Source organism: Prosopis cineraria, unplaced genomic scaffold, assembly GCF_029017545.1.
Source record: "Prosopis cineraria cultivar Desert tree isolate PC_DT_omini unplaced genomic scaffold, ASM2901754v1 PC5, whole genome shotgun sequence".
In the NCBI taxonomy this organism is placed as follows: domain Eukaryota; kingdom Viridiplantae; phylum Streptophyta; class Magnoliopsida; order Fabales; family Fabaceae; genus Prosopis; species Prosopis cineraria.
The window spans coordinates 40,608,801-40,635,898 of NW_026555336.1; the positions used below are offsets into that span (position 1 = coordinate 40,608,801).

At 36.8% G+C, this 27,098-nt stretch overlaps 4 protein-coding genes across 4 annotated transcripts; 2 read left to right on the top strand and 2 right to left on the bottom strand.

Moving 5' to 3' along the window:
- Nucleotides 1-11,634, top strand: LOC129311022 (IAA-alanine resistance protein 1-like). Its single transcript, XM_054952961.1, has 11 exons — nt 1-786; nt 1,513-1,596; nt 1,703-1,752; nt 1,852-1,903; nt 2,674-2,793; nt 8,441-8,676; nt 9,159-9,275; nt 9,478-9,585; nt 10,544-10,645; nt 11,044-11,088; nt 11,167-11,634. The coding sequence occupies exons 1-11, from the start codon at nt 447-449 to the stop codon at nt 11,320-11,322; spliced, it is 1,410 nt and encodes a 469-aa protein (XP_054808936.1). The 5' UTR covers nt 1-446; the 3' UTR covers nt 11,323-11,634.
- A 394-nt stretch (nt 11,635-12,028) lies between these two features.
- LOC129311023 (uncharacterized) lies at nt 12,029-13,849 on the bottom strand. Its single transcript, XM_054952963.1, has 3 exons — nt 13,583-13,849; nt 13,207-13,407; nt 12,029-12,507 (listed from the first exon to the last, which is right to left on the bottom strand). The coding sequence occupies exons 1-3, from the start codon at nt 13,799-13,801 to the stop codon at nt 12,238-12,240; spliced, it is 690 nt and encodes a 229-aa protein (XP_054808938.1). The 5' UTR covers nt 13,802-13,849; the 3' UTR covers nt 12,029-12,237.
- A 5,585-nt stretch (nt 13,850-19,434) lies between these two features.
- Nucleotides 19,435-20,768, top strand: LOC129310908 (putative clathrin assembly protein At1g25240). Its single transcript, XM_054952801.1, has 2 exons — nt 19,435-20,413; nt 20,581-20,768. Exons 1-2 carry the CDS (start codon nt 19,435-19,437, stop codon nt 20,766-20,768), a joined length of 1,167 nt encoding a protein of 388 aa, XP_054808776.1.
- Nucleotides 20,769-24,084: 3,316 nt separating this feature from the next.
- On the bottom strand, nt 24,085-26,121 carry LOC129310701 (protein BASIC PENTACYSTEINE2-like). The gene is made up of 2 exons (XM_054952614.1): nt 25,957-26,121; nt 24,085-25,283 (listed from the first exon to the last, which is right to left on the bottom strand). Exon 2 carries the CDS (start codon nt 25,276-25,278, stop codon nt 24,442-24,444), a length of 837 nt encoding a protein of 278 aa, XP_054808589.1. The 5' UTR covers nt 25,279-25,283; nt 25,957-26,121; the 3' UTR covers nt 24,085-24,441.
- Between the last annotated feature and the right edge of the window lie 977 nt (nt 26,122-27,098).

A 27,098-nucleotide genomic window follows, 5' to 3' on the forward strand; every position in this document is an offset into this window, starting at 1 on the left:
GTAGTTGGTGATGGGACTGCACATGGAGGGTGAAGGAAGGAAGGAAGCAGTGATGGTTGATGATAAGGTTTCTTCTTTCTTATGATGACAAGTTAATTACATTGAGATTGAGATTTTGAGACATGATCGGCTCCTCTTGCTTTGGCTTCGATGAAAGAATGGAGAACAGAGTATTTTAGAAATGGGAAATTTTCCCATCGAAATAAAAATAAACTAATTTCTTCAAATATCCAACCCTTCGCTGAATATGGATGTCGTAACCTTCGGAATCATAGTCGCCATTATTATTCTCTTCTTACTATCAGTCTGCTACATCACCATCCAAGGCACTTGTAAAAGTCGTTCTTAGCTCACCTCCTACACTTCCATAGCCCAGAGGATTACCTTCCGCTCAAGCACTTTTTTCCTCAGAATCCAGTTGGGTTCTGTGGGGGCGTACTGATTTCATGGCATCATGCAGAAAACTGATTCAGTGGGCATTGCTTACGGTTTTGGTTCTCGGGTTTTGCTTGAATCTGGGAATCGGACACGAGGGTCGTCATTCTGGGTCCTGCACATCGCAGGCCCTTGATTCCCACGATCATCATCATAATCACCATCAGTGTGGGCGTGGTCGTCTCCGCCATCATCAAGAGGAAAAACTAGTAGCTGGAACCAAGCTTCCGGAGGAATTAGCGGAGGAGGAGGATATGAAATTGTATGGATTCGGCTTCGCATGCGACCATGAACACGGCCATGACCACCGCGGTCATCGGCTCGGTGGTGGCTCTGAACTATCGGGTTTAGGTATTTACCGATTCCGGCCGATACGATTTGATTGGCCATTTTGGTAGTTTGGTATTCTAGTTCGGGTGTTTTTGTGTTGGACAATAGGTAGTGTATATTGATTTGAGGCGTTCATCTGTTCACTGAACATTGTATGAAACGAGAATAACTTGATCCTAAGATAGCAGGAGTTCAAATCTGAGAAGCAAACTGGTCTGACTCTAACTTTCAGTGGTTTAGTGTGTCGAAGAGTGTTGTGACTTCAGGAATACGCGATTAAGTATTTCGCTATGCAACTTGTATTAGATTGTCAAATATCTGGCTGTAAGTGAAGCTTTGATTGTCATGGAAAGCTTTCATGTTGGGTGGGTTAGAGGATAAGTTTCACATGTAAGATGGGGACACTGTTTGCCTCGTATTACATGGAGTTTCAGGATCGGCAAAGATCTTGCTTGTTGAATTGTAGCCTTCGTAGCAGAAGATGATGCAGGAGGCTTTTCTTGTCCGACAGTGTCACAACCAGTTTGATACAACTTAAGACATATAATTTTTTGTCCCAACTCTTCTTCAATATACATGCTCTTGTACCCCACTGAGCCTGTAAACTTTCTGCAAGACATTTGAACATCATGTGTGATACCTGCTTGTTGCTTTGTATCAAGTGATGGCATCCAATATCATAAGATGTGATATTTTATTTATTGTTCGGTTAATTCAAATTTAACTTACTTTTTAATGCAAATTTAGGGCTTTGGCTGAGTGCATTGGGCTGTTCATTTTTGGTTAGCATGGCTTCCCTTATTTGCCTGATTATCTTGCCTCTGATTTTTGGTAAGTAATGTGCTTGTCATTGCATTCAATTTCTCCACAAGTTATTCTTTTTTCAATATCTGTTTGTACTTTGCAAACCTGAATGTTGAAAGTTATTCATTTGCAGTGCAAGGAAAACCATCAAAGACAGTTGTTGATTCATTGGCTTTATTTGGGGTCAGGTTTCTTTTAGTTCCTTTATCGCCTGTTTGTGGGTTTTAGATTCTTTCTTGATTGCGTTGATTTCACTATGCTTATCAAATATGCCTTTTGCAGGCGGGCGCTATGTTGGGGGATGCTTTCCTTCACCAATTACCTCATGCTTTTGGTATGAAATGCAGCCCATCTTCATTTTTGATGCATTTGTCAATTAATTTCTTTTCTTATATAAATGGATTCATGCCGGGTTTCTTTTCTAACAAAAATAAATAGCTTCACAGCAGAGAGTCATAGACTCAAAGTGCATTCTAATCTCTCTTATTTGGGTTGTGTTGGTACATACATTTATCATGATGCATGGCCACAATTAAATTCTTATACTTCACACACATTGATAGGAGGAATTCAGCTCTCCCTCTGCCCCTGTTTCCTCTTATATGAGATGTTTTGATGTGAAAGAGAAGTCCTCTCTCTCTCTCTCTCTCTCTCTCTCTCTCTCACACTCATGGACCAGGTTGATAAGAGGGGAGAGCCTGTTTTGCATGTCTCAATCCCATCCTATATGGCACTCGCTATCCTACATCAACCCCATCTACAAGAGGCTCATCTACATTGTGAGTTGAACTGATTGGGCTTTGATACTTGAGGATGTGAGGGAGAGCATACTCCTAAAAGTCATGCTAATAAGAAAGGAAAGTGATCAAATTAAATGGGAATTCCATGTTTCACCAGCAGTCAAATATGGGTCTAATGCAGCTGTGTTTTATGTGTTTGTGCTTTTTCTTTGATTAGTAATGAACTTAGGAGGGCTCACAGTTATATTTGATGCTTCGCAAGTGTTGAAAACCTATAGTCTTACAGCCTCAAAAAATGTTGTCAATCTTTGAATGGAGCATATGTAATATTTTGTGAGAATAAACATGATTTTTTTTCATGCAGGTGGTGAGCATTCCCATTCACATGGCAATCATGTGGACCATGACCATGATCACGATGCTGGTATTGGACATGGGCATTCTCATTCTTTCGCAGATCTTTCTACAGGAATATCCATCCTAGGTTAGTGGTGCTGCTATGGTGGTGTCTTACTATGGAATTTTAAGAGAGGAAAAATGTTCATAATTTCTAATATACAAACTAGTCATATATATGCACATAAAGAGAGATAAAATTTGATAAATACTAATAAAACCTAATTGATGATACTAATAAATGCTAATTATTTACAATAATGACATAATATTCCCACACTCCCCCTCTGGTTAGACCATAGATGCTAATCATGTCCTATTTGCTAATACAACTCTCAAATGCATGCTTAGGTAGTCCTTTGGTTAGCACATCTGCAGTTTGTAACTTTGTAGGCAGATGTGTCTGACATATAATGCCTCCTACTTTCTCTCTGATAAAATGTCTATTTGCTTTAACATGTTTAGATCTCTCGCGATGTACAGGATTCAATGCCGTGCTTATAGCAGCCTTGTTATCACAATACAATTTCATTGATGGATCAACTTCGTCTTGTATTTCTTTCATGACCCTTTTTATCCATAGTTCTTCTATAATTCCTTGAGCTAATGCTCTCAATTCTGATTCAACACTGCTTTTGCATACAATTCTTTGCATTTGACTTTTCCAAGTCACTAAGTTTCCCTACACAAATGAACAATAGCCAGAGGTGGATCTCCTGTCTCCATAGGTCCCCTCCCAGTCTGCATTTGTGTAGATCTCAATTGTTCTCTGATCATGCTTCTTGAATAACAATCCTTTACTAGGTGTACCTTTAAGGTAAATGAGAATTCTACATACAGCTTCTAGGTGTCTCCTCCTTGGATCACACATATATTGACTCGCTACACTGACACCAAAAGTAATATCTGGCCTCGTATGGGATAGATAAATTAGTTTCCCAACCAATCTGATAATTGTCTTTATCAATGGTTTCTTCTTTGTCCTTGTCTTCTTCTACTTCAACTTCATCATTAGAGTTATCTTCTCCTTTTGATTCCTCTGTGCTACTTTTCTCAGACTTCTTCCTTTTTGAGACCACAATAGGAGTTTCCTTAGGTTTACAACCTAACATGTCAATTTCCCTGAGAAGATCAAGTGTATACTTCCTCTGAGATACATATATGCCTCGTTTTGACCTAGCAACTTCCATCTTGAGAAAATATTTCGAGTTCCCATGATCATTGACTTCAAATACCTTACGAAGGACAGTTTTTATCCTTGCTATCTTTGTCAACATGATCTCCTGTAAGAATTATATTATCAACATACACGATGAGGATGCACTTCTTTGCTCCCTCAATCGTAATAAACATTGTATGATCTGACAATCCTTGTTTGTAGCCTTATGAGTTCAGGACCTTTGATAATTTGTCAAACCATGCTTTAGGTGGCTGTTTCAAGCCATATAGGGACTTCTTCAGTTGACATACTCTATTCATTTCTGCCTCTGTCAAACCCAAGAGGTAGAGTCATGCAGACTTTTTCTTTCAATTCTCCATTTAGAAAAGCATTCTTGATATCTAGTTGGTGAAAATGCCATTCAAGGTTAGTTGCCACTGACAATAGAATTCTGATAGTGTTCAATTTCGCCACTAGTGCAAACGTTTCTTTGTAATCTATACCATATATCTAGGTGAAACTTTTTGCTACTAACCGTGCCTTTAACTTGTCAAATGTGCTATCATCCTTATACTTTGGGGTAAAGACCCACTTGCAACTAACGAGTTTTTTACCTCTAGGTCTTTCAACAATTTCCTGTGCTCCATTTTTCTTCAAAGCTCTCATTTCCTCCATAGCTGTATTTTTCCATTCTGGTATTTCTAGTGCCTCTTGGATATTGTTAGGAATAACAATTTTATCCTAATTAGTGATGAAGGCTCGGTAACTAAGAGAGAGAGCCTTGTGGGATACATGCTTTTGAATTGGATGCAAAGTACAAGACCGAGGTTGTTTTTGGAGAGCAATAGTTAGATCAAGATCAGTAGATTCACTTCTTTGTTCTGAGTCATCTGGGTCACTGGATGGATCAATCCTTGGTACTTTAACTTCAAGAACTACCTTTGGTTCTAACTCTCTTGGTGCCTTAGGTACAAGATGCTCACTATCTTTTGTTTTCTTCTTTCGAGTGTAAACCAAAAACTCTCCTTTTTGTAATCTTTCCACATCTCCCCCTGTTTTCCTCAAACTTTGGCATAAGAGAAGACGTTCGTGAAGGTGGGATGTTGGACGGATGTAAGCGTGATGGTCCTGGTAAAGGAGGTAATGACTCAAGAAGTACATATTTTATGTTAGGTTCTGATTCCCAAGTTTGAGATTCAACTATATTCTCTCCCTAAATTGAAGAATTGGAATAAAAAGGAGTTTCTTCATGGAAGGTAACATCAAGGCTTACAAGAATGCGTTTAGAAATAGGATCAAAACATTTATATCCTCTTTGAGTAGGAAAATAGCCAAGAAAGATGCACTTAATAGCTCAAGGTTCAAGTTTACCACTTTAGTAGATATGAACAAAGGTTGTGTACCCGAACACACAAAGCGGAAGTTTGGTTTCAATGTGGAATGTAGGAAAAACACTTTGCAATTTTTGGAGAGGGGTTTCAAAGGCTAAGATTCGACTGGGCATTCAGTTGATGAGATAGGTCGCAGTTAAAATGGCATCTCCCCAGTAAAACTTTGGCACATTGCAAGTGAACAAGAGTGCTCTTGCAACTTTAAGAATATGTCTATTTTTCCTTTCTGTAACCTCATTTTGTTGGGGTGTGCAGGCATACGTACTTGTATGGACAATACCATGCATTTGGAGAAAATTACTCAAAGATTGGTTGAAGTATTCAGTACCATTGAAAATGTGTAAAACTTAGATGCTAGTGTTGAACTGGTTTTTGATCATGGTGAAGAAACTCATGAATGTGGATGCAACTTCAGACTTGTTTTTCAAAAGGTAAACTGATAGATTCCCTTTTTCAGCACAGACCTATAAGAGGAAGTTTAAGAAGAAACATGAAAAGAGCAAACTACATTATGGGAGTCAGAACATTGACCTTACTATCCTTACTCTTAAGGAGTAAGATGGATAGACTTAAGAGTTGACTATATGAGTCTAGGCCTATTTATTAGAAAGTAAGGTTGGGGAATGTGCAAACTACTTTTGGGTTTTTAGTAGTCGATGGTTTTGTGGTGTGGGGGAAGTCATATTTTGGGTATTTTGGTGAGAGGAGAGATTGGCTCTCGAAAACCAGAGAGCATGTTCATTGAGCATTGCAATGTTCTAGTTCCTTAGTTGTTGTTTGAGTATTTTGATTGTAATAGGGAATAGGGTTTGTTCTGAATCAATGAAGAGCTTTGTAACACTGATTTGGCATTTTAGAAGTATTAATAGCAAACCTTAGCATTTCCTTGAATTTGTTGGTTGTTTTTCTGCTATTATTTCTGCATTTTCACTTGCTGAACAGTAGGGTTGCATCATAAATCCAACAAACATGAGTATGGTCATCAATGAAGAAGATGAACCATTTTGTTTGAGTACAGTTTGGAATGCGAGATGGTCCCCACTAGTCACTGTGAATGGTTTGATAGATATGCATTTGGCTCTAGAAAAGGAAGTTTGATGATGTTTGGCAAGTTCACACACCTCACACTGGATTTCACTATGATTCAAGTTCGGGCATAAGATTGGAAAGAATCACTAAAGGTAATAAAAATTAGGATGACCCATCCTTTTATGTCATAACATAAAATCATTAACTTTAGAAGTAGATACAGAATTACCAACAATAGGTGGGCTATCCACTCGAGTGACGACTTCTAAATAGTAGAGCCCTTTGTATTCCTTGACATTGCCGATTGTCTCACCAGTTGATAGATTCTGAAACACATAATGTGACGGGAGAAATTTAACAAAATAATTTGAGTGCCTGACTAATTGATTGATTGAAAGTAAATTGCAATCAAGTTTTGGCACATGGAGGACAGATTCCAAAATAATAGAATTTGATATACAGATACTCTCTTTTCCAACCACCGATGCTAAGGAGCCGTTTACAATTTTCACTCTAACATTTCCAGCGCATGGGGTGTAAGTGGTGAACAATTGATGACAATTAATCATATGATCAGATGCCCTGGAATCCACAATCGACACCATTAATGCCATAGGTGCAGTTCTAGAAAAATTTTGCACAACACTGCATAGAAGTATCCATAGCACCACTCCTAGCACTTCAAATGAGGGAAAGGCTTCTTCGTAGGCTATAATCAGAAGCCATAGTCCGAGAACCAACCAGAGTCCTTGAAACAAACTCTTAAACACACTGTAGGAGTAAACAAAACGTGAGGAAAGAGTACCCAGATGTGGAACATGCTGTGATCGTGCCGGACATAGAGAGTCGCTATTGGAAAGTGATGTCGCGGCCTGAACAAGGGTAGCATGCATCTCCACGAGCCATCGAGAGAAGATTGGCACATGAATTTCAGGCAGCACGTGTGGTCCACATGCATTGGCGATGGCCACATCCTTTGGGGGTTTTGCCAATCGGAGCCTTCTAAACATGCCTAGGGGGGTGGTGAGAGCCACAATGGTCTCGAAGAACACCTGCATCACAGCCCTAGTGTTTCGTATAGAATGCCTTACATAAGCCATAGCCTGGAGAAACCCTAAAACATATTTTGGATCATTTGCTTTGATACCATATGGAATTTGGAGAGAGGAAAAATGTATTTCTCATTCATAATTTCTAATGTACAAATTGGTCCTATATATATACACATTAAGAGAGATAAAATTTGATAAATACTAATAAAGCCTAATTAATTATGCTAATAAATGCTAATTATTTACAATAATGACATAATATTCCCACACTTACTAACATTATTAGTCATTAAACTACTTTATAGGTGGACTACTGGCTTCTATTTCTTTTGCTGATCAATTTGTTGGAAGTTTATGCCACTTAATTTTAAGTTAATTAACTTGTATGCTAACCTAAGCACCAGGAAAGAGATTTTTCATGGAATGGTTAACATTTTGTTTACTCTCAATTTATATTTTTACGCCAACTTTCAATATTTTCTGACTTGGACATATTAAATATCTCTATCGTTGAAACCTAGACTCTAACTTAACGATTATTGGTTGGGACTGCTGTTTATTTCTTAGGCATGGATTTTTTAGCTCATCACAAGTGATGTCTTGCCAAACAAGGGAAAAGTGCAAAATAATATTCGAGATAATTTATTTTCTTGTCCAAATATTACTATGTTTAGCCCATATATTGTTCCAATGACACAATTTTAAATGCCTGCATGCTGTCTGCATGACTATTATTTAGTCACGCAATTCTCTCATTGAATGGCAGGTTGATTTATTATTTCACATTTGGTTTGAAACTAATATACACTGCTGACTATAATTTGGAATGTAAAGAATTTATTCTGAACTGATGGAAATGGTGGTTATTAGTTGGAATTTGTGATAACGCCCTTTCAGAGTTTTCATTATAAAAATGTACATCAATGGCTTAAATTATTTTATCTTAAAATTCCTTTTTCATAAATTTAGTCTGTTAATTCTTATATCTTAAATTCGTTTTCAGTCATCTCTGGTCGTATTCATGATAATCTTTTTTCTTATTCAGATCAGATCAGGTAGCCGTGATTATTACTTCTTGTTTTTTCTTTTTTTTGGTTCTTGCAGCTGGAATTGTGCTGTTTCTTCTTGTAGAGAAGGTGGTTAGGTATGTTGAGGAAAACTGTCAAGGAGCTAATTCATGGACAAATGGACACCACCACCATCACCACAGCAAAAAGAAAAAATTGAAAGATGATGCAAAAGATGGTCAATTGCTTGATGAGGGAAGAGATTCAGATGGGGCATTACGTGATTCTTCAATGGGCAATGATGCAACTCAATCCAGACCCTTGCTTAGAAAGGTATGACAAACACTACTTGTTAATTAGTTTGGAACCACTGCTATATATCTGTTGTCAATATGCATTGGGTTAATTTTGAACCAGAGTCGATGTCAAGCTTTGGTTGCATTTTTTAGTAGTATATATTGTTGAGGAGAAATTGCCCTAGGCATCAAATGTTAAGGACGAACAAGACATCTGTTGAGTTTTTATAGCACACTTGTTGAATTCCTTTTTGATAGCTACATCCACCATTTGGGTGTTTCCATTGGTCATACAATGCAGATATTAGAAACGCACAAGAGAATTTTGATTAGACGATTAAATTGATTTGAATTGGATGTTAGCTATTAACATATTTGCATTATGGAGCCCAAAATCTGAACATCATATTTTCTTAATGAGAATCAAATTGAATTGAATTGAATATCATGATTGATAATAGTATCTGATTATTGTTCTGTAGTTTAAAAAATCATCTAATATTTGATATTTCCTTACAGAGAAATAATGGCAGCAAGACTAGCTCTGTAGATGATATGAAATCCTTGAATGAGAAGGCACCAGTTAAATCATCAAATCTTGTGTTCGGTTATCTCAATCTTTTCTCTGATGCTGTTGTAAGTAAGATTGACATTTTTTCCTTTAAAATTATATGGTATCCTGTACTCCTAACTAATCTATATTTGAGTATTGGCGAGCCCAAAATGGGTTGCTCTCTAATGTATTTTTTTCCATTTAGATCGACAAAAGTAATTTTAGGTTTGGGTTGAATGAAATGAGAACCTCCATGTAATCATGCAACATGTTTTAATACTGCAGCACAATTTCACTGATGGAATGGCACTAGGAAGTGCATTCTTGCTCTATGGATCTGTGGGGGGCTGGTCTAGGACCCTGTTTTTACTTGCACATGAGCTTCCACAAGAGGTTCAGTTCATCTTTTTTTCAATATGTATGCATTATATGGTGCTTATATTAGAACATCAGGCATTTTATTGCACAAAACCATTTATTCATTCCTGATTAAAATTTTGTTACGTGATTTGACTAAAAGGCCCAGAAATATGTTTTGTTTGAATATGGCATACTATATAGTAATATGTAATACTTGTACTACTATATTTATTGCCGCCTTTTCTGAGCTATATATTCCTGATTCCATGCATCCCTAATGCAATACTGTAAAGGAGTGCAACTCTTTTTTGCTGCTTTCCTTACTTCTTGAAGCTTGGGCTCAGCTTAATAAAATGCAAAGATTTGTTGACTTTCGATCTTGTATTTGGGAATGTTGGCACTAATTAGCGAAAAAATGTATGTTAGTGTCAGGAAAGCCTTGAAACTTGTGATTCAGTTGAGGAAACTGTAATATTTATTCTCATATACCATTATTGTGGGGGTAAAAAAAGGGACTGAGACTCCTTGAAGAAATTATGTATGCATATCATTTATTAGAAACTGATATTGTACTGTTTCGGAGTTAGTCTTGCATCATTGTCATGGAGACTGACCTTGTCTGTCTCTTTAATCATATACTATACCGTTGGAGCAGTTACTTTTTTTTTTTTTTGGGATATTAGAGAAGTTACTTTTAACCTCATTTTTGCTTGATTTTTAGTTCCAGATTCATCAGGTTCCTTGTCATCTTTTATAAGAGGACAGTAGAGGAATTTTTTTTGTTTGAAAATTCGCTTCTGAATTGTAACCACTTTTCCTTCGTTATGGGTTTCCACCACATGTAATTAGTGGTGACACATTGCCTTTTGCTCGTAGTATTTTGTTACTTTTGCGAATTATCTTAATTTGTTTTGGCATATGTAGTTACACGAGTTATCATTTTCTTTTTTCCAACAAAATTTTATACTTTTTGTTGTTGTTCCATACACAGATAGGTGATTTTGGCATTCTGATACGGTCTGGTTTCAGTACGTCAAAAGCTCTGTTCTTCAACTTTCTATCAGCACTAGTGGCACTTGTGGGAACTGCTTCGGTGAGTGTTGTCTTCATTAAATGGTCACTAGGCACACATGTCATGCAAGCAAGCAGTGTGAATACGTACAATATTATTAAACATACTACTTTGTAGTTAAGACACTTGGTAGTCTAGATATTATGGAATAATGGCGATTTTGATGGTTAGAAGTGCATATAATGTAAATGCAAGCAGGAAAAAGGAAAACGGAATCAACTTTCATGTGCTCAAATCAGAGTAATTCATAATTGAGAGATCAAAAGATGGATCATCATCGTTCCAAAGTTTCAAACTTTTACTAACAAGGCTTTTACCCTGATTTTTCCATGCAAACACTTACCTTAGCTAATGTTCATTTTCTTTTAGATATCCAAACGGGAAAATAAAATGAGAGCAAATTGCTGTTTTTGTTACAGGCTTTGCTTTGGGGGAAAGATCCTGGACAATCGTCTCTAATTGAGGTGAGGATTGTTCCATTAGGAATCTTTCGGCTGTGGTTTGTGTTGATTTTGGCAATGAAAATCTGGCCTTTTTGTCAGGGTTTTACCGCTGGAGGATTTATATATATTGCAATTGCGGGAGTGCTGGCTGAGATGAACAACAGTGAGAAAACAACATTGAGAAGTACGATAGTCCATATAATTTCATTGACACTTGGCATGGCTGTGGCCCTTGGTATTTCCCTTGTAGAATGAACGGAGTCGTGCTCCCTTAGGACTCCCATGTATGAAACAAATTGTTCCAAATCAGTATAGGATATATATTCTTGCTTACAGCGAAGCGGTGGACCCAGAAACACCTAAAGTGGGGACGAGGAGAAAGTGATAGATCAAACGGAATGGTCAGGCTTAAACTTGGAATGATTCCCTACTCCCCACTAGAAAGTAAACGTGCACAGTAAATGCTCTCTTTACAGTCGTTGGTTAGCCATTTGTCAGATTGGGCATGTTGCAACATTTTTTAACCTTTTTATCTGTTATAGCAAGCAATCATTTTTTCTTTCTGAATTCTGATGGAGAGAGGTGTAAACTTTTTTTTTTTTTGGCCCTAAACAAGAGAGATGCTAACATTGTGTTTGTGATTGTCACTGGCTCACTGCTCACTAGGCTTCTCTCTCAAGTGGAGTGACTGTGAGGCTGCAATGGAATTGGACAAATGTGATTAATCCCCATAATTTTCAGTCTATCCTAATTAACATTGAACTGGAGCGTTAAAGCATTTAATCATTCAGTAGATGTCTTGGTAGAAATTCTCAATATATGTTTCTTGCTTGCCATTGCTAGGAGTGAAACAAGGTTTTAAAAAATAGATGTGTTTTGATGACCCCACAATGTTGTATTAACTTTTCGCACCTTCAAACTGTTGAGCGGTCCACTCTCGATCCTAAGTGGGAACGGTTAATGAATCAATTGAGCAGTCTCTTAACATATCTGATGGCTTTTTAAAAGTATAAAATTGTCTGATTTTAACAGAAAACATCGAAGACGTATACAGTGATGGAAGAATACTTGTTCTAGCTACTTGTATGTTGATCATATCTTTTACTGAGGCTGTCATGCAATCTCAGTGACTCATTGGCAAATTGTTGGCAGTGAACTGATTTCTTGATTTCAAGAGTCAAACTTGTCGACCTGCTGAAACATTTGAAAGACGGTGACGTTCTGGGAGGGTAATGGAGGGAGTGGTGGCGTTCTAATGAAGGGAGTGATCTCAAGTTCTCCTTCTTGTGTGAGAGTGTGATGCCGTTTTCGAACGGCTCGAGCCAGATCTGGAGGGTCGGCTTCCATGCCTTCTCTTCTCCCTCTTTCTGCCATTTCTGCAGATGCCTCCACTCTCTTCCTTATGCTTTCTGCAAACCTTTTTTCTTGCACCCCTCCCTCCTGCACAACCCAACTTAGTTGAGTTTCCATGTCCGAACTTTGGACTGAACTAGATAACAGTATAAACATACTTTAAGTCATTAGGTACTGATTAATGTGTTTTTAATATAATTCAACGTACACCACGTATAATTACATCTTTCTGCATGTCATGTGTTTGTTATTACATAATAATGTGATAACAAACTAATCAATTTCATGCAGACCTAATCATTGAGTGGCTGCTGGGAAGACCTGGCTTTTTCAGAAGGAACCAGAATATGGTATCCTTGAGGGCCAAGCCTATATAAGTCTAATGAATGTATAGCACATTTCTTTTGTGCTTGATGTTCTTTTGGTTTCAAGGCATAGTAATTCCCTATTCTTTACAAGACATCCCTCTTGATCCCTGTGATTCTCTTATGCTAAAGCACCCCAAAAAATCTACCCTCCATGACTCCAGTTTAAGATGTAGAAGTCCAACAAATGTAAAGGAAATATCTGTCACCCAAAAGTCCCAATGGTTTGCTCAGACACGTCAATTATTACCGTTATTATTTAGCTAGCAGCAAGACACGTCAATTATTTAGGAAACAGATTTGGACACACTTAGAAGTGGGTTTTCTCCAATCACATCACATGATGTCACGAATGCCAATTTTCTCATGGCGAAAATCAAAGCTAATGTGTAGTGAAGAGAAGATTGAGGCATAGGCTTACGTTGATGACAGAAGATTGAGGCATTGGGCATTTCACAGGACGGTCTTCATCTCTGGGCTCCAGAGGGTGTTCTACTGGCCAGAAATCGGCTTCGCTTTCAACCCCTTGTTGTTGATGATGACGCACTTCCATCAGAGCCAGAGTCCTTTGCTGGGTTGCTACCGTCTCATCTGTCAAGTGAACTTCACTTTGTTCCTCGTCCTACAAAATGAGCTAAACATGTATCACAAAACCTCTCATCATTGAGCATAAAAGGAGAACAAACCCAGAAGAATGCGTCACCATTGTCACACTCAGCAACCACCCACTGTGAAAAATGAATGACTTTTGAGAGAGAGAGTAGTGAGGCAAAATGACGTAAATCAGGAACACTTACTAAAACATTATCGCATGAAAATCCCATGAACAAAGCGAGCAGGAAGCAGAGAGAACGGTGAGTGTGGTGAGGAAGAAGACAGAGAGAGGGGGGGGGAGAAGAGGAAGGGGGGTGAAAAGCTAGGAAAAGAGAAAGAGAGCATAAAAAGAAGGGAGGTGGCGAGGAGGGATGGCTTGGGGCGCACAGTGGGAGAGGAAGAAGAAGGAGAAAGATTCCCATTGGGATTTTGTGTTTGTTTGAGTGCTTTCAATTTTCAACCTTTCGCTTTCTTTTTGAATGGGTCCTTGTCCCTCTCCTCCCTCCCCCGCCCAATCACACCTCCCCTTCTTTCTGCTTTTCTTCTGGGCCTCACAAATCTACACTTTTCAACCTCCAATCTGAATCCACATACCCTGCTTTTGTTATTTTAGAAGTATTAATAAGTATTTCATTTCATGCATACCCTTTTTTCTGCTTCATTTCATTGTTGTTTGATTTTTCAGAAACCCAAAGAGGCAGTGCTATTGTGGCTGGCAATACAGGAACGCATGGCCCACGCGGATCACAGGTTATAGATAATATGAGAAACTGAGAGTTGGGAAAAACTAGAAATAAAAGAGGGGAAAGAGAAAGCAAAACAAGCCGAAAGGCAAAGCGTATAGCGTCATGGAATGACTTTAGTCTTTCACGCTTTTGAAGTAGCAGTTCGCTTCTTTCGATGTAACGTTCGTAAAGTAGGGGCCACTCTTTACATACATGTACGCAGGCAGTCGCACTTACGTACTATGAACGTATAGTTGTAAGCTTCCGCAAAATGAAGGATTTGTGGTGGAAACAATGCAGCCTTGCTGTTGTCAAGTTTTGCGTAGGCCCATATTTTTGGAGTTGATCCATTCAGAAGGAAAGAGAGGGGTTGTTTTCAGAAACTAAAGGTTTCTGTTTTTATTTTTTATTTTTAAAAACTATTTTGTAATACAATTTTAAAATTATTTTTTAAAAAATAAAATAAAAATTTGTTTGGTTATATTGATTTAAAAATAATTTTAGAATTAAAAAATAAACTGATAGTTATAATTATAGGTGGATAATGATGGTGATTTATGATAAAAATTAGTCAATATAATTTTAATTTTTAATAATTAAATATGATATATTTTAAAAATAAAAAAATAAAATAAAAATAACTAGAAGTTGTTTCTATTTTTTGTTTTTAAAAACAAAAAAAAATGAAAACAATTTTACAAACAAGTAAATAAAAAACACTTAACTAAATAAATTTTTAAATTTTTATGTTTTTAAAAATAGAAAACAAACGGCTCTAATTCATTCAATTGTCTTGATGCAAATTTAAAGCTCTTTCTGTTATTGCCATTCTCAGAAATCATTAGATATGTGTATTGACCAAGAATTGTTTTGTTCCTTTAGCTTGAGTGATCCAAAATCTTTCCAAATTTTCAATCAATCCCCATCTTGCCACCGTTGACAAGAAAAAAAAAAAATTCCCATGTTGCCGTCTCAATTTAGTTCTTGACAAAAGATTGCTTCAAGCTAAAAATTTCACCTTGCCTTTTTTTCCCCTGCTTTTCAAATTAATTTTTTGCTATCCCCAAAAAGGAGAGAGAACAAATATATGAAAAGCACTAGGAGGACATCACATATTAATTCAAAAATTTAAAACTTAAATTCATGAATTTCTATATTTTATTTGATGTAGAACTCCTCCTAAACATTGATTTTAGTGCACTCATATTTAGGCCAATTAACATTTTCAATTCAAAAATAAATGCTTTGTCACTTAAGCGCCTTTCAAGTATAATGGGTGCTATGTTAAATATTAATATGTTAATGCCTTTAAATTTCTTCTCACATGTTATATTGTATGAAAGGAAAACAGCAAAACTCTCACTTACATTACATACATCAGCCTTAAAATATAAAAGGAGAATGATAGAGAAGTCTTCAATTAATTTAAATTAGATTTTAAGTGTCAAATTTTAAAAATTTATAAGTTCGACTTTCAATTTTACAATTTCATAATAATAAATTTTAAATTTATGTTCTAAATTGAGAAACGAGCTTAAAAATTTTTAGAATTTGGCACTTAAAATTTAATTTTAATTAATTAATTCTTTTAAAACTTATATGTTATTCTTTCAAATATAAATTCTTATATTTATTATTATAACCCTCTCCAACAGCTAAAATTCCAAAAGCTTGCCAAAGTCATGGAAGCCCACTGATTATAAGGATTTGTATAAGGCTTGTGCCTGCTATTTAAAATATAACATTGAAATTATTTTGCTCTGTTGGATAAAAAGTTAGTAGATTCGAGACTCAAGTCTATTTCTCTAGAAATGTTAATTCTTCTTCTTGTAATGTCATTTGCAATCAACTAGGCTTCCAGCGTGCTGACTTTCTTGGACGCTATCTCAATGTACCTCTCATACTTGGCAAAGTATCTTCCCATACTTTTAACTAGATGTTATGCTCCGTGCGTCGCACGGATAATTTATGTTATTTGTAACTTTAAATTGTAAAATTATTAAAGTTTGAAAGATCTCTGTCTCTTTGACTCGATCATGAATAGTAAATTAATTTCTTGATGTTGTTATATTTTTATAGTGGTGTTGATATGAAGAAAATATTATTGTTATATTGTCACTGTTTATAGTAACAATATTTGTCCTCAATGATGAGCGTGAGTTCAATATTATCTAAGGCATTAAGTTTGATCACTTTGGATCGGTTAATACGCTTGAGCACAGCTCAAACATTTGTGTCGTAAGTAGAACGTATTACACTATATCTAATGGATAGCTAATATTATTTGGTAATATTAGTTGTGGGAATATTTAGTACCTTTGGCAATGGAGTCATTAACCCACGAGCCTATTAGATCAGCAATTTGTATGAAACGAAATGCATGTTATGGGAGGTTCAGTTGATGCTCCTTCACTGTTGTTTTTGGACAGAACATGATATGATATTATGAGTGTATGGCATCGGCATCATGCTAAATAGTCATGTATGTAGTAAATGGAAGGGATGAAAGTTGAAGGCCTGTTCAGTGAAGTGAAGTTAATGTGGAGTAGAAAGGAACTTTTTGACATTAATAAATGGTTCTTCTATCAAGTGTGGGAAAAATAATATCTGATTAATAATTAAAAGAAGAGTCAATTAATTATAAGAAATGAAAATGAATATTTGTAGAATTAATTCAAAGAAGGGTCAATTGTTTGTCGTTAACAGTTGTGTAAGTATGAAAGATGATTTATTGAAGCAGAAATAGCTGTGGGGTGTTTAAATGAATTAGATTTTTTAGACATGTTAAGCATGAAAAGATTTTTCAAACATGTTAATTGTATCTAAACAGTGACTCATCCTTATGAATGAAGCATGAAAATCTAGTCAGAATAGAAAAGCTAATTCATCAGTCCCATCAATTATGCTTTGCTTGTGCTGTTGAGGTAAAATTGTCATGGGCAATTTTATAATGCATATAAGAATGTAGATAATATTATGCATAAATGATGTAATTGTAATGCTGTAGTTGAAATTTCCTTTTGATTTGTTTACCATTTATTCTTAACTGTGGTTGCATTTAATTTTTTTTATTTTGAAACTTTGGCCCTTTAAAACCATTAAAATGAAGGCAATATTTTAGAAGGCTTTGTCTTGAAGAAGGAACATTTAATACGCATTTTGATCAATGTCATAACCGTTTAGCTCATCTTTTAATTTAAAAAAGTATGTTTTCCCTTTTAAATTACTAATAAGAACACATGTAGAAGAAAGGTAATGTTTTGTTAAAGGAAAAGTTTTGTTGATTTTCAGAAGGGAAATTAATTGTTGTTTGAAAGATGAAATTGAAATTATGTTGCTCTGTTGGGCAAAGAGTTAGTAGATTCGAGACTCAAGTCTATTTCTCTAGAAATGTTAATTTTTCTACTTGTAATGCCATTTGCAATCAACTAGGCTTCCAGCGTGCTGACTTTCTTGGACGCTATCTCAGTGTACCTCTCATACTTGGCAAAGTATCTTCCCATACTTTTAAGTATCTCCTTGAATGGATACAGCAGAAACTTGCTGGTTGGAAGTCCAAATCTCTTTCCTTGGCAGGCCAGATTCCACTTGCCAATTATGTCCTTTTTTCCATCCCCATTTATCCCATGCAGAGTACTTCCCTCCCATTCTCTTGCTGCACCAAAATTGAGAAAATTATCAGAAAATTCATATGGGGTATTCAGATGACCATAAGGGCATCAATTTGATTGAGTGGAAGGATCTTTGTCAACCAATAACTCATGGTGGCTGTCGCATTATCTCCCTAGAAGCTCAGAACAAGGCTTTCCTCTCTAAGCTTGCTTTCAAGACAGTATCTCAGACTGACATCCTCTGGGTGAAAGTTCTTGGAGAAAAATACCTCAAACATCCTATCACACAGGATATTAGCAGGAGTAAATGCTCTTACCTCTAGCGACACATCTCAAAAATTTGGGAGGACACAATGTTGAATGTTAATTGGAAACCCTGTAATGCGAGAACCATCAGATTTTGATCGGACTTTTGGATAGGTGATTCTGGACCCCTTCAAGCATCTATCCTTTGCTCCACTTTCAGAGGTTGATTTTCAAAGACTTATCTACGATTTCATCGACCCCCTTGCCCAATGGAAATGGAATTTGTTTGAACATCTGCTGCCACATAATGCTTTAGATAAGGAATATGTCCATCGACCCTACTGATTCAAAACCTCACTGCAAATGGGGAATTCACCGTCAAGTCCGCCTATAGAGCTAGCAAACTCACTGATTGGAATCAAACAAATAAGACCTGGTCAAGATTTGAAGCTCCCCATGGCTCAAAGAGTTAGAACTTTCATCTGGCTAATGCTCAAGGGTAAGCTTCTTACTAATTCCGAGAGGTAAGAAAGACGGATGTCTCAGGACCAAAGCTGCTCACTCTGTTTCACCTGTTGAAAACATTACTCATGTCCTTAGAGATTTTTTGTTTGCTGCCTCGGTTTGGAACAAAATTCTTCTAGCTGATGGGCATCGAATTCTATTGAAAGGATATTGCCTCGTGGTTCATTGATTGCCTTCGCAACCCTCACCTTGACGTCTCTTGCAAGATAGGTCTGAAACCGAAGGCTGTTTACTGATGACACTTTCACTATTGACTCTTTTCTTTCTTAGATTAGGGCTTTTGTTAAAAATACTTTGAAATCTTTTTCCATTCTTAGAACACTGAAGTAATTTTCTTAGGTCTCTGATGTAATTTGCTCTCTCGTCCTTGTACAGTTCTTTTTGGATTAATGATATTTCCTCTTTATTCAAAAAAAAAAATTGCGCATAATATTATAGTCAGCAAATTCGGAAGACCATAATATTTTGCTTTGTTTGGGACCGAATCTTGTTGGTGACGCCACACCGATAACAAACTCGTAGTATATGTTTTCTGTGGCTTACCCAGTCCACCTCGTTACCCAACTCTCAGAATTCGGCCTACTCCTGAAATTACCCACAAATTCTGAACTAAGAGTGAAAACGTTTGATAAAAATAAGTTTCGTTGCCCTCCATATTTTTGGAAGTGGTAGAATTTAAGTCAAAGATTCTTTGACCTTGTTGATTCCCAACACTCCATCTTGCCCGATAGCGAAGGCTGTTCGACTCATTTCACATTCACATAGTCCTATCATAGGATTGTTCAGCATAGAAATATGCAAATATCTTACTAAAAATAGTTTTCTCTTAAAAAACTTATTTAATCTCAAATCAAGAGGACGATATAAAAATGTTGGGGAAAAAGAAGCGGTTTGTGAAATTGGTGCGTTGTTGTGTGACTGGAAGTAAGAGGAACGGCGGAGGAGGAAATGAGGCTCTGGCAGAGACTCGCCGGAGCCCTAAAAGACAGGAACAGCGTATGGGTGGCTCAGCTGTCTCGCCGCACCTCCTTCCGCAACCCCGATCTGGAAGCCGCCATCATCAAAGCCACCAGCCACGATCAACATCGCATCGATTGCAAGAACGTCCAGCGCGTGTTCCAATGGATTCGCACCTCTCCTCTATACCTCAGGCCCCTCGTCTGGGCTCTCGCCATGCGAATGCAAAAGACTCGAAGTTGGGTCGTCGCTCTCAAGGGCTTGATGCTCATGCACGGCATTTATTGTTGTGATATTGCCGTTATTCAAAACATGGGTCGATTGCCCTTCGATCTGTCCAATTTCAGCGATGAGCATGCCAACCCGGACAGGGCTCGGTCTCACAACGCGTTTGTACGTTCGTATTTTGCGTATCTGGACCAGAAATCCGCCTTTATATCCATGGAATTTCAGAGACAGAGCAAACAGGGCAAAAAAACAGAGGACACGTTGATGGAAGAATTGGAGAAATTGCAGGCGATGCAAGATTTGATTGACATGCTGCTTAAGATTAAACCGGAGTACTTGAATTTGCAGAAGGCTCTTATTCTAGAAGCTATGGATTGCGTTATCGTGGAGCTTTTCGACGTGTATAGTAAATTCTGCAAAGGGATTGCCCGAGCTCTGTTGAGGACATATGATATTGGCGCGAAGACGGAGGCTAGCGTTGGGCTTAAGGTTCTCCGGAAAGCAGCAATCCAAAGCGGCCAGCTTTCTGCATACTTTGATTTCTGCAGGGAAATTGGCGTGCTCAACGCTTCTCAATGCCCCAAAATGGAGCGATTCCCTGAAGGGTATATCCAAGATCTGGAGAGAATCATCAACGGGGCCGATGAGAAGGAAAGCTTGAAGAGTGACAAGGATGAAGGCAAGGCCATGGTGTTCAATGTGAATGCCATTGCCTGCAAGGATGAACGCAAGGGATCAGATGGTATGAAGACGGTGATCAAAAAAAGTGGGAGGTTTTTGATGATGAAACGGTGCTCCATGATGGAGCAAAAGCCACTTTCTCAACCAACCCTTATGAAGAATCATATTGCATCGTTCCCTACCAAGCAGTTCATAAGCAAGTTCTTCCGGATTTAATTAGTTTTTAAGTGTACCATGTCTATGCGTGGATCCATGTTTCATATGCTCAAGAGGAGGTACAGAAAAGCGTAGACAGAAAGGTTCCAAGATCTGACTTGCAATTTCATGTCTGTAGCAGAGTATCGGGAGTCTTTTCATCTGCTCTTGTTTTCTCCGTCGGTGTTAGGGATGTTCCCGACATGGAATTTCCGTCGTGACTGTTTGAGTTAAACGATGATTAGATATATAATCAATATTTTTTTTTTCCTCCTAGTACATTGGCCTTTTTTATTTCCAAAACTTGGGAAGACATGTCTCCGGCATAATGCGATGAATTACAGTTCAAGAGATTGATGTTCACTTTGGTCTTGAAATTGAGGAGATAATGCGTTGTTAATTACAAGCACATGCATTCCTCTTCCCGTGCTCTTTGCTTTTCCTCCTCCTTATTACAGACTTAACCAGCAAATAGCAAAACCATACAAGGAGGGATGAGAATGCAGTCATCCTAATTCGGCTTTACTTTTCTTTCTACTAAGGGGGAAAAAAATTGGTGGAGGATAACACAAGGTCTTCTCAACTAATCTGCAGAAACAACGAAAAGTAGGCACGTCAGTTATTTATAATTAATTTTGGCAAAAAAAAAAAGTTATTTATAATTAATATGTAGAGAATTTGTAAATTTGGATCCAGTTCTTGCTCTGTTGTTCTCGTTCTTCTTCTACGCGTAATCAAAATACGATCAACCCGGATCACTAGCAGTTAAATATTGAATTTACATGATACGAATCAACTATATATGTATAATTCTTCTATAAAATTCAAAAGTGTTTTTTTTAAGTTAACAATTCAATAATAATTTTGAAAGTAAAATATAATGATCTCCCTTTTATTTTGTTAAAATTACTAGGACATCCCCTCTATTTTAAAAACATACTTTTTAAATTGCATGTTTGAAATATTATTTTAATTTTTAACCCATTTATGATTTTTAATGTGTTTTAAATACTAAATAAATATTTTTACAAAATGGAAAAATTTAAATATAAATTAAAAAGGTCAAAAAAAATATGTGCATTAATTTTTTTATGTAATTTGAATGATTTTTAGACAATATTCATAATTAAAAAGAGGATATTTTGATTCAATATATAATTTAATGATCAACTAACAATTGAATAGATGAAAATTAAATCTTAAAAATAAAAGGATTGCTTGTGTTTTGTAGTTATTTATATAAGGGGAGGTTCATATAAGTTTCAAAAATAGAAAGAAAATATCTATAATTAAAATAAAACAAAGAGAAGGTTTTATTCTAATTTTAATCTTCAAGGACTAATATATTTAATTTATCAAACTATAAGAGGGTAATTAAAACAAAATAAATTACATAAATTTAATTCAAAATCAAACAAAACTAGAAGGATCTCTAGCTGCACATTAATTTTCCCAAGCCAAAATGACACAATTTATTAATCGTCCCCCACCCCCTCAACAAAATTATAAATATTTAAATTAAAAAAATGAAACCCCTCCAAAAAACTGGAAAAAAAAAAAACCCAAGTGACGACAATTTAGAAGGGAAGAAAAGTTACAACTTACTTTATTTTATGTTTGCACTTAGAAGTGCACTCAACGTCAAGATTGGAATCTCCCATATCCATCATACACATTCGCTCAAAAGTAAGAAAAATACATAATAATTAAGCTCTTTGTCTTTGGTCAGGGAAAAGAAAAGCGTAAGCTTCGTAGCCTTGATTTTTCATAATTTGTAACCTGTATACGAAAAATTTTAAATTTTTTTCAAGAAAAGAAAAACTAATTTCTAATTTCCAATTAAATCCATTCCAACTAAAGTGAAAAATGATCCAATTTTTCTTTATTTATTGCACTACTTACTTTTAAATAGAAAATCGTGTGCTTTCAAATTCCACCCCTTTTAAGACGATCAAAAGACGAATCCCCGACCTGACCCGAGACATAAAAATTATTTGCCAGACAAAACTAAGATATCAAAGACCAAAACACTTGTAGATGACGCCTACAGTTAAGATGTGCTGTTCATTACCAAAGAATATGTCTGACATTATTCAGTCCCATTATCTTGTATATCAGATTTAGATATACGTAACCAGTGTAGGCATCTCTTTAATTAACACCATCATTTTATGCATAGGCAGAACCCACCAGAAAATCGTGAAGAGCTAAAAATTTCAATTCATAGTAAAAGTTGAATAGGGTTATGCTGTCTATATCTGCACACACACTATGCCCAACCATTTATAAATAATTGACGGGCTGTCCAAGGGCTATACTTGACCTTTCCCTGTGCCAAAGTAAAATGTAACACAACCAGATTTTCGTTTGATCTTTTAAGTTTTCAGGGGAGGAAAACATTGCTCAATCAGTATTCTTGATCATGCCATATGATATATTGACATATGAAAACATTTTCGTTTCACTTGAGACCATGTTCCAAATTCAACCATATGAATAGTGTCTTCCCATTGGTATATTAATATTGATATATTGACAAATTGATAATTGGTACTCAAAATTATCAACCAGACGTTATGCCTGTCATCCAGCTGAATCAACCAATCCAGTCAGACCATTGCATAGTATATACTTTTTTTTTCACAAAAAAAAAACGGAGGGGACATTGGATCCAATCATGAAGGTACATATAGCAAACAAGTAACTAGCAATTACTCAGATCATTGCATATTAAAAGGTAGATTAAAAAAAAAACATTGCAAAGAAATCGAATTTCCGATGGTGAATCCCCCTTGAGGAATAATAGGAAATGACTGGTACTCTATCAGAGGGGCTGGATTGGTAAGGAGTCAAAGATGGGCTTATCTCTACAATGTCGCCTCTCGTAAGCTTTGAATAGAAATCACGGTACAATTAATGGTCTGCTAGCAACTAACCAATCAAGTAAGCCTCATGAAGCACACACTCAAACAATAACCACACATCATCCACTGATGGCACCATCATAATGATTCATCCAAATATATGAAATGATCGAATTGCTCAACTAAATGATATCCAATTGCTCAATCATGAGACTACACTAATTATGCATATTTTATCCTATCCATTCTTTACAAAACTCATCAATATTATTGCCTATAACTGGCCAAATCAAATATCTCAGGTTTCAATCAGAACTGTTTCGGCAAGAGCAATTCAAAAAGGAAGATCAATTATTTCCAAATGAAGCAGCCCTGAAATATAAATGCAATTAGAGACCACAGCAGCTAGGCTCAAACAAATTAATGTCCTCCATCTAACACCAAAACATACATGTATACATATAATGCATCTGCATTATTAGTATTTCCCAAGATAGCCTTGCTGGCATTTTATATATTCAGAGTAGTTCCAAACCCCAGGCAAGTGATCAATAACAGAATCTAGTAATTTCTTTTGCCACGCATAGAATTAAAAGATGACATGAAAGAACGAACCCTATTGAACCAAAGGCTCAAATTACACTAATAACTAATGAAGGTTTAAGCTAGGGAATAGATGGAAAGAAAATTGCTTATCATTAGAAGCAAAAATGAATAAAAGATCATTGCATTGCAACATCTTGACAAAATTAAATTAAAGGGTGAATGAGCATCGTCCCAAAAAAAAAAATAGTCTATCTAGTAGTAACTCATCCACATAAATCCCAGTGCCACACAACACTGGCATCCCTTATCACATAAGCCGAGAGAAGAAAGGAACAAAAGAACCCATGTCCAAATTTAAGGTAGAAGGATGACAAAAGAAAATTCACGGATACTGAAGTACTCAACATGTGTGAAAGGTCACACAAGTGTATGTACAACTGAAACAGAACAAATGCCTTGTGTGATGTGTCCAAGCAGCACCTCTTTACCTGATAGTGACAAACTTGTTTGTGCCATGCCTAGCCCAGTGAGTCCTCAGATCAATAGGATTAGCAAAATTATATCCTTCAGCTGCAAGTTTTTCCAAAACCTTCTTAAAAGCACCTTGACTCATTTTCCGTCCAGCTATCCTTGCACCACGCCTTTTAGTGCTCATTGGCAATGGATACATTGACACATTAGTGGTACAACAAGCTGATTGCCAACCACCACAGCCCCATCGATAACACTGCTGTGGAGCCCCAGTACACGAGCAGACAGGAATGGGTAGACCAGAAATGTCCATATCAATTCCGTTTATCACAACCTCCATAGCCTTCCTTGCTGGCTTCTCACGTTGAATCAAAGCATTGCTATTATCCTTTGGCTTCCTTGGTTTTTTTGCTTTTGGAGTCTTTGGGGCACCCCCACTCTGCCTTTTCTTCAATTGGCCACCTTCCTTTTTAACAGGAAGGTCTTCAACTTGATTCACCCTATCATCTCTGGATGTTTCGGGTGGCTGTATAATTTGCAATGAAGGAGCTCCTGATGTCTCTGGAAGAACGGAATAATTAGGATTTGTGGGCAACATATTGAGAAACCTGTCTCTCTGGCTGATCCAACTGTCTCTAACATAGTTAATTGGAATTGAGGATTCTGACACAACACATTCCCGGGGATGGAAGCTTCCATTTGGACTAACTAACATGGTAGGATCTCGGCCTGGCATAAATGGCTTGGTGTCTCGTTCAGTCATACTTGACATGAGCTGCAGACCTAGATGACCCCCTTTGAAGGGTTCATAATAACCCCAATTGCGCATGTTCAGCGCATCATCGTCCATGAGAACTACACAACACATAAAGATTGAAACTTGGTTATTTTTATTTCAGTCCCCATCTTCCAAAATGATGCGAGGCCTTGAAAACTAAAGAGAGAAAATGTCGAAGGACACCAAAAATTAATGGGCCGTACAGAAAGTCGGAGTCGAGCGAAGCAACAAAACAAGCGATTGGACTGAGAAAATAACGGGAAACGCAAGATCTACTAAATCCAGTACATCCAATAAGCTCAGATTCACAGAGAAAAGGCAAAAACTACATCCAACCCATAATATAGGAGGGTCAAACCGGTCAAGACGCACCATTGCCCGTCACAAAAACGAAAGTCCCTCGATTTAATCACCAGAAAGAGGAAAGTTCACGATCTGAAATCCATTAAGATTCCTACATTTTCCTAGCGGCCTAATAGACAACAAACAAAAGGAAAGCGTCCCGCACGGATCGGAAAACCCCATTCAGCGAGAAGCAAACAAGCAAGAAAGGGATCGAAAATCACAGAAGTTTAATAGCAGATTCGAATCATAATGGGAACGAAAAACAAATCTATAAAACAGAAAATATATATATAAGGATCCAGATAAAAGGTCTAACGGTAGAAGGACCCATCTATTCAAATTTTGAAGGAGAGAGAAAGAGGGAGAGAAAGAGAAAGAGGGAGAGAGAGGAGAGAGAAAACTTACTTGGGTGGGTGTAAACGGCTCTTTAGGGTTTTGCCCTTCTGGAGAGAGGAGAGAGAGACCTGAAAGAGAGAGAAAGAGAAAGAGAAAGAGAGAGGAGGGGAGGAGAGAGGAGAGAGAAGGGAGCGAAGAATGTCAAAGAAAGGAGGTGAGGAGAGGGATCTGTAGATCAATCTATGTGTTTACGCATTGCCAAATCGCGGATTGAAAAATTAAAAAAATATATATATATATTAAAAAAAATTGGGGGAGTGAAGACGGAAGGATATCTATCCATTGGAGAGATGTGGATATATATAGAAAAAAATATTATTTGATATGAAATTAATGACACAGACAAACAAGGGAGGGTCCGACCCCCACCACCTTTTTCCATATACAGACTGTGGAAGGCAAAGTGCCAAAGAATTTTAATATCCCAAACAAAATAAGGCCAATCTCCGCCTCTTTCCAGCCCATCTTGTCTCATCGACTTCCTCTGCTTCCTCCTCTATCCCAATTTTAGTACTCTATCACATTATGCCCACAAAAATATCACTTACGGCATCCCACAGTAATTCACTCAACAAAATTTAACATCGTAGATGCTTTTCTTAATTAATAATCTTGAATACTGCATTTTCTTGGTAACCTTCCTGATCTTTGAAATCAACGAAAATTGCTTCAGACTATTGCTCTCGTCAGCTGTTTGATTAAATTTGGTAGTTTAGTTAGGGCAACACATGAGTTAGTTTTGCGGATTGATTCTAATAAACACAGTTTAAGATTTGGTTGATAACTATATGAGAAATTAGGACAAGACACAAGATCTAATAATACTTCGCTCACGATGCAAGATCAAAGGAGATTGAAGAATGAAGGTCCAAATTCACACGGCTTCCCTATTTTCTTAAATCTCCCTCAACTAGTGCCTCCTTTAATACGTTGAACCTGAAACTAGAGAAGTAAGAGCAAAAGTAAAACTTCAAAATTTACTTGTTTGGTACGTAAGAATTTAATTTTTTAAAGAATTCAATCCCATCAAAAGTTATGAAACTTACTTCTATCATTATTATGAGAACTCAATTTTATCCCTCTCATTTGATTGAAATTTTTATTTCACTTCCATCACCATACCAATATATTTATTATCTAACTTTCACCTC

Coding starts and splice junctions, on each gene's coding strand:
- LOC129311022 (XM_054952961.1), top strand. CDS start 447: ATGGCATCATGCAGAAAACTGATTCAGTGGGCATTGCTTACGGTTTTG. Junction 787..1,512: donor CTCTGAACTATCGGGTTTAG/GTATTTACCGAT, acceptor ATGCAAATTTAG/GGCTTTGGCTGAGTGCATTG. Junction 2,794..8,440: donor TACAGGAATATCCATCCTAG/GTTAGTGGTGCT, acceptor TGGTTCTTGCAG/CTGGAATTGTGCTGTTTCTT.
- LOC129311023 (XM_054952963.1), bottom strand. CDS start 13,801: ATGGGAATCTTTCTCCTTCTTCTTCCTCTCCCACTGTGCGCCCCAAGC. Junction 13,408..13,582: donor TTTCATGCGATAATGTTTTA/GTAAGTGTTCCT, acceptor CTCATTTTGTAG/GACGAGGAACAAAGTGAAGT. Junction 12,508..13,206: donor CTCAATCTTCTGTCATCAAC/GTAAGCCTATGC, acceptor TGGGTTGTGCAG/GAGGGAGGGGTGCAAGAAAA.
- LOC129310908 (XM_054952801.1), top strand. CDS start 19,435: ATGAGGCTCTGGCAGAGACTCGCCGGAGCCCTAAAAGACAGGAACAGC. Junction 20,414..20,580: donor TGAACGCAAGGGATCAGATG/GTATGAAGACGG, acceptor TTAGTTTTTAAG/TGTACCATGTCTATGCGTGG.
- LOC129310701 (XM_054952614.1), bottom strand. CDS start 25,278: ATGGACGATGATGCGCTGAACATGCGCAATTGGGGTTATTATGAACCC.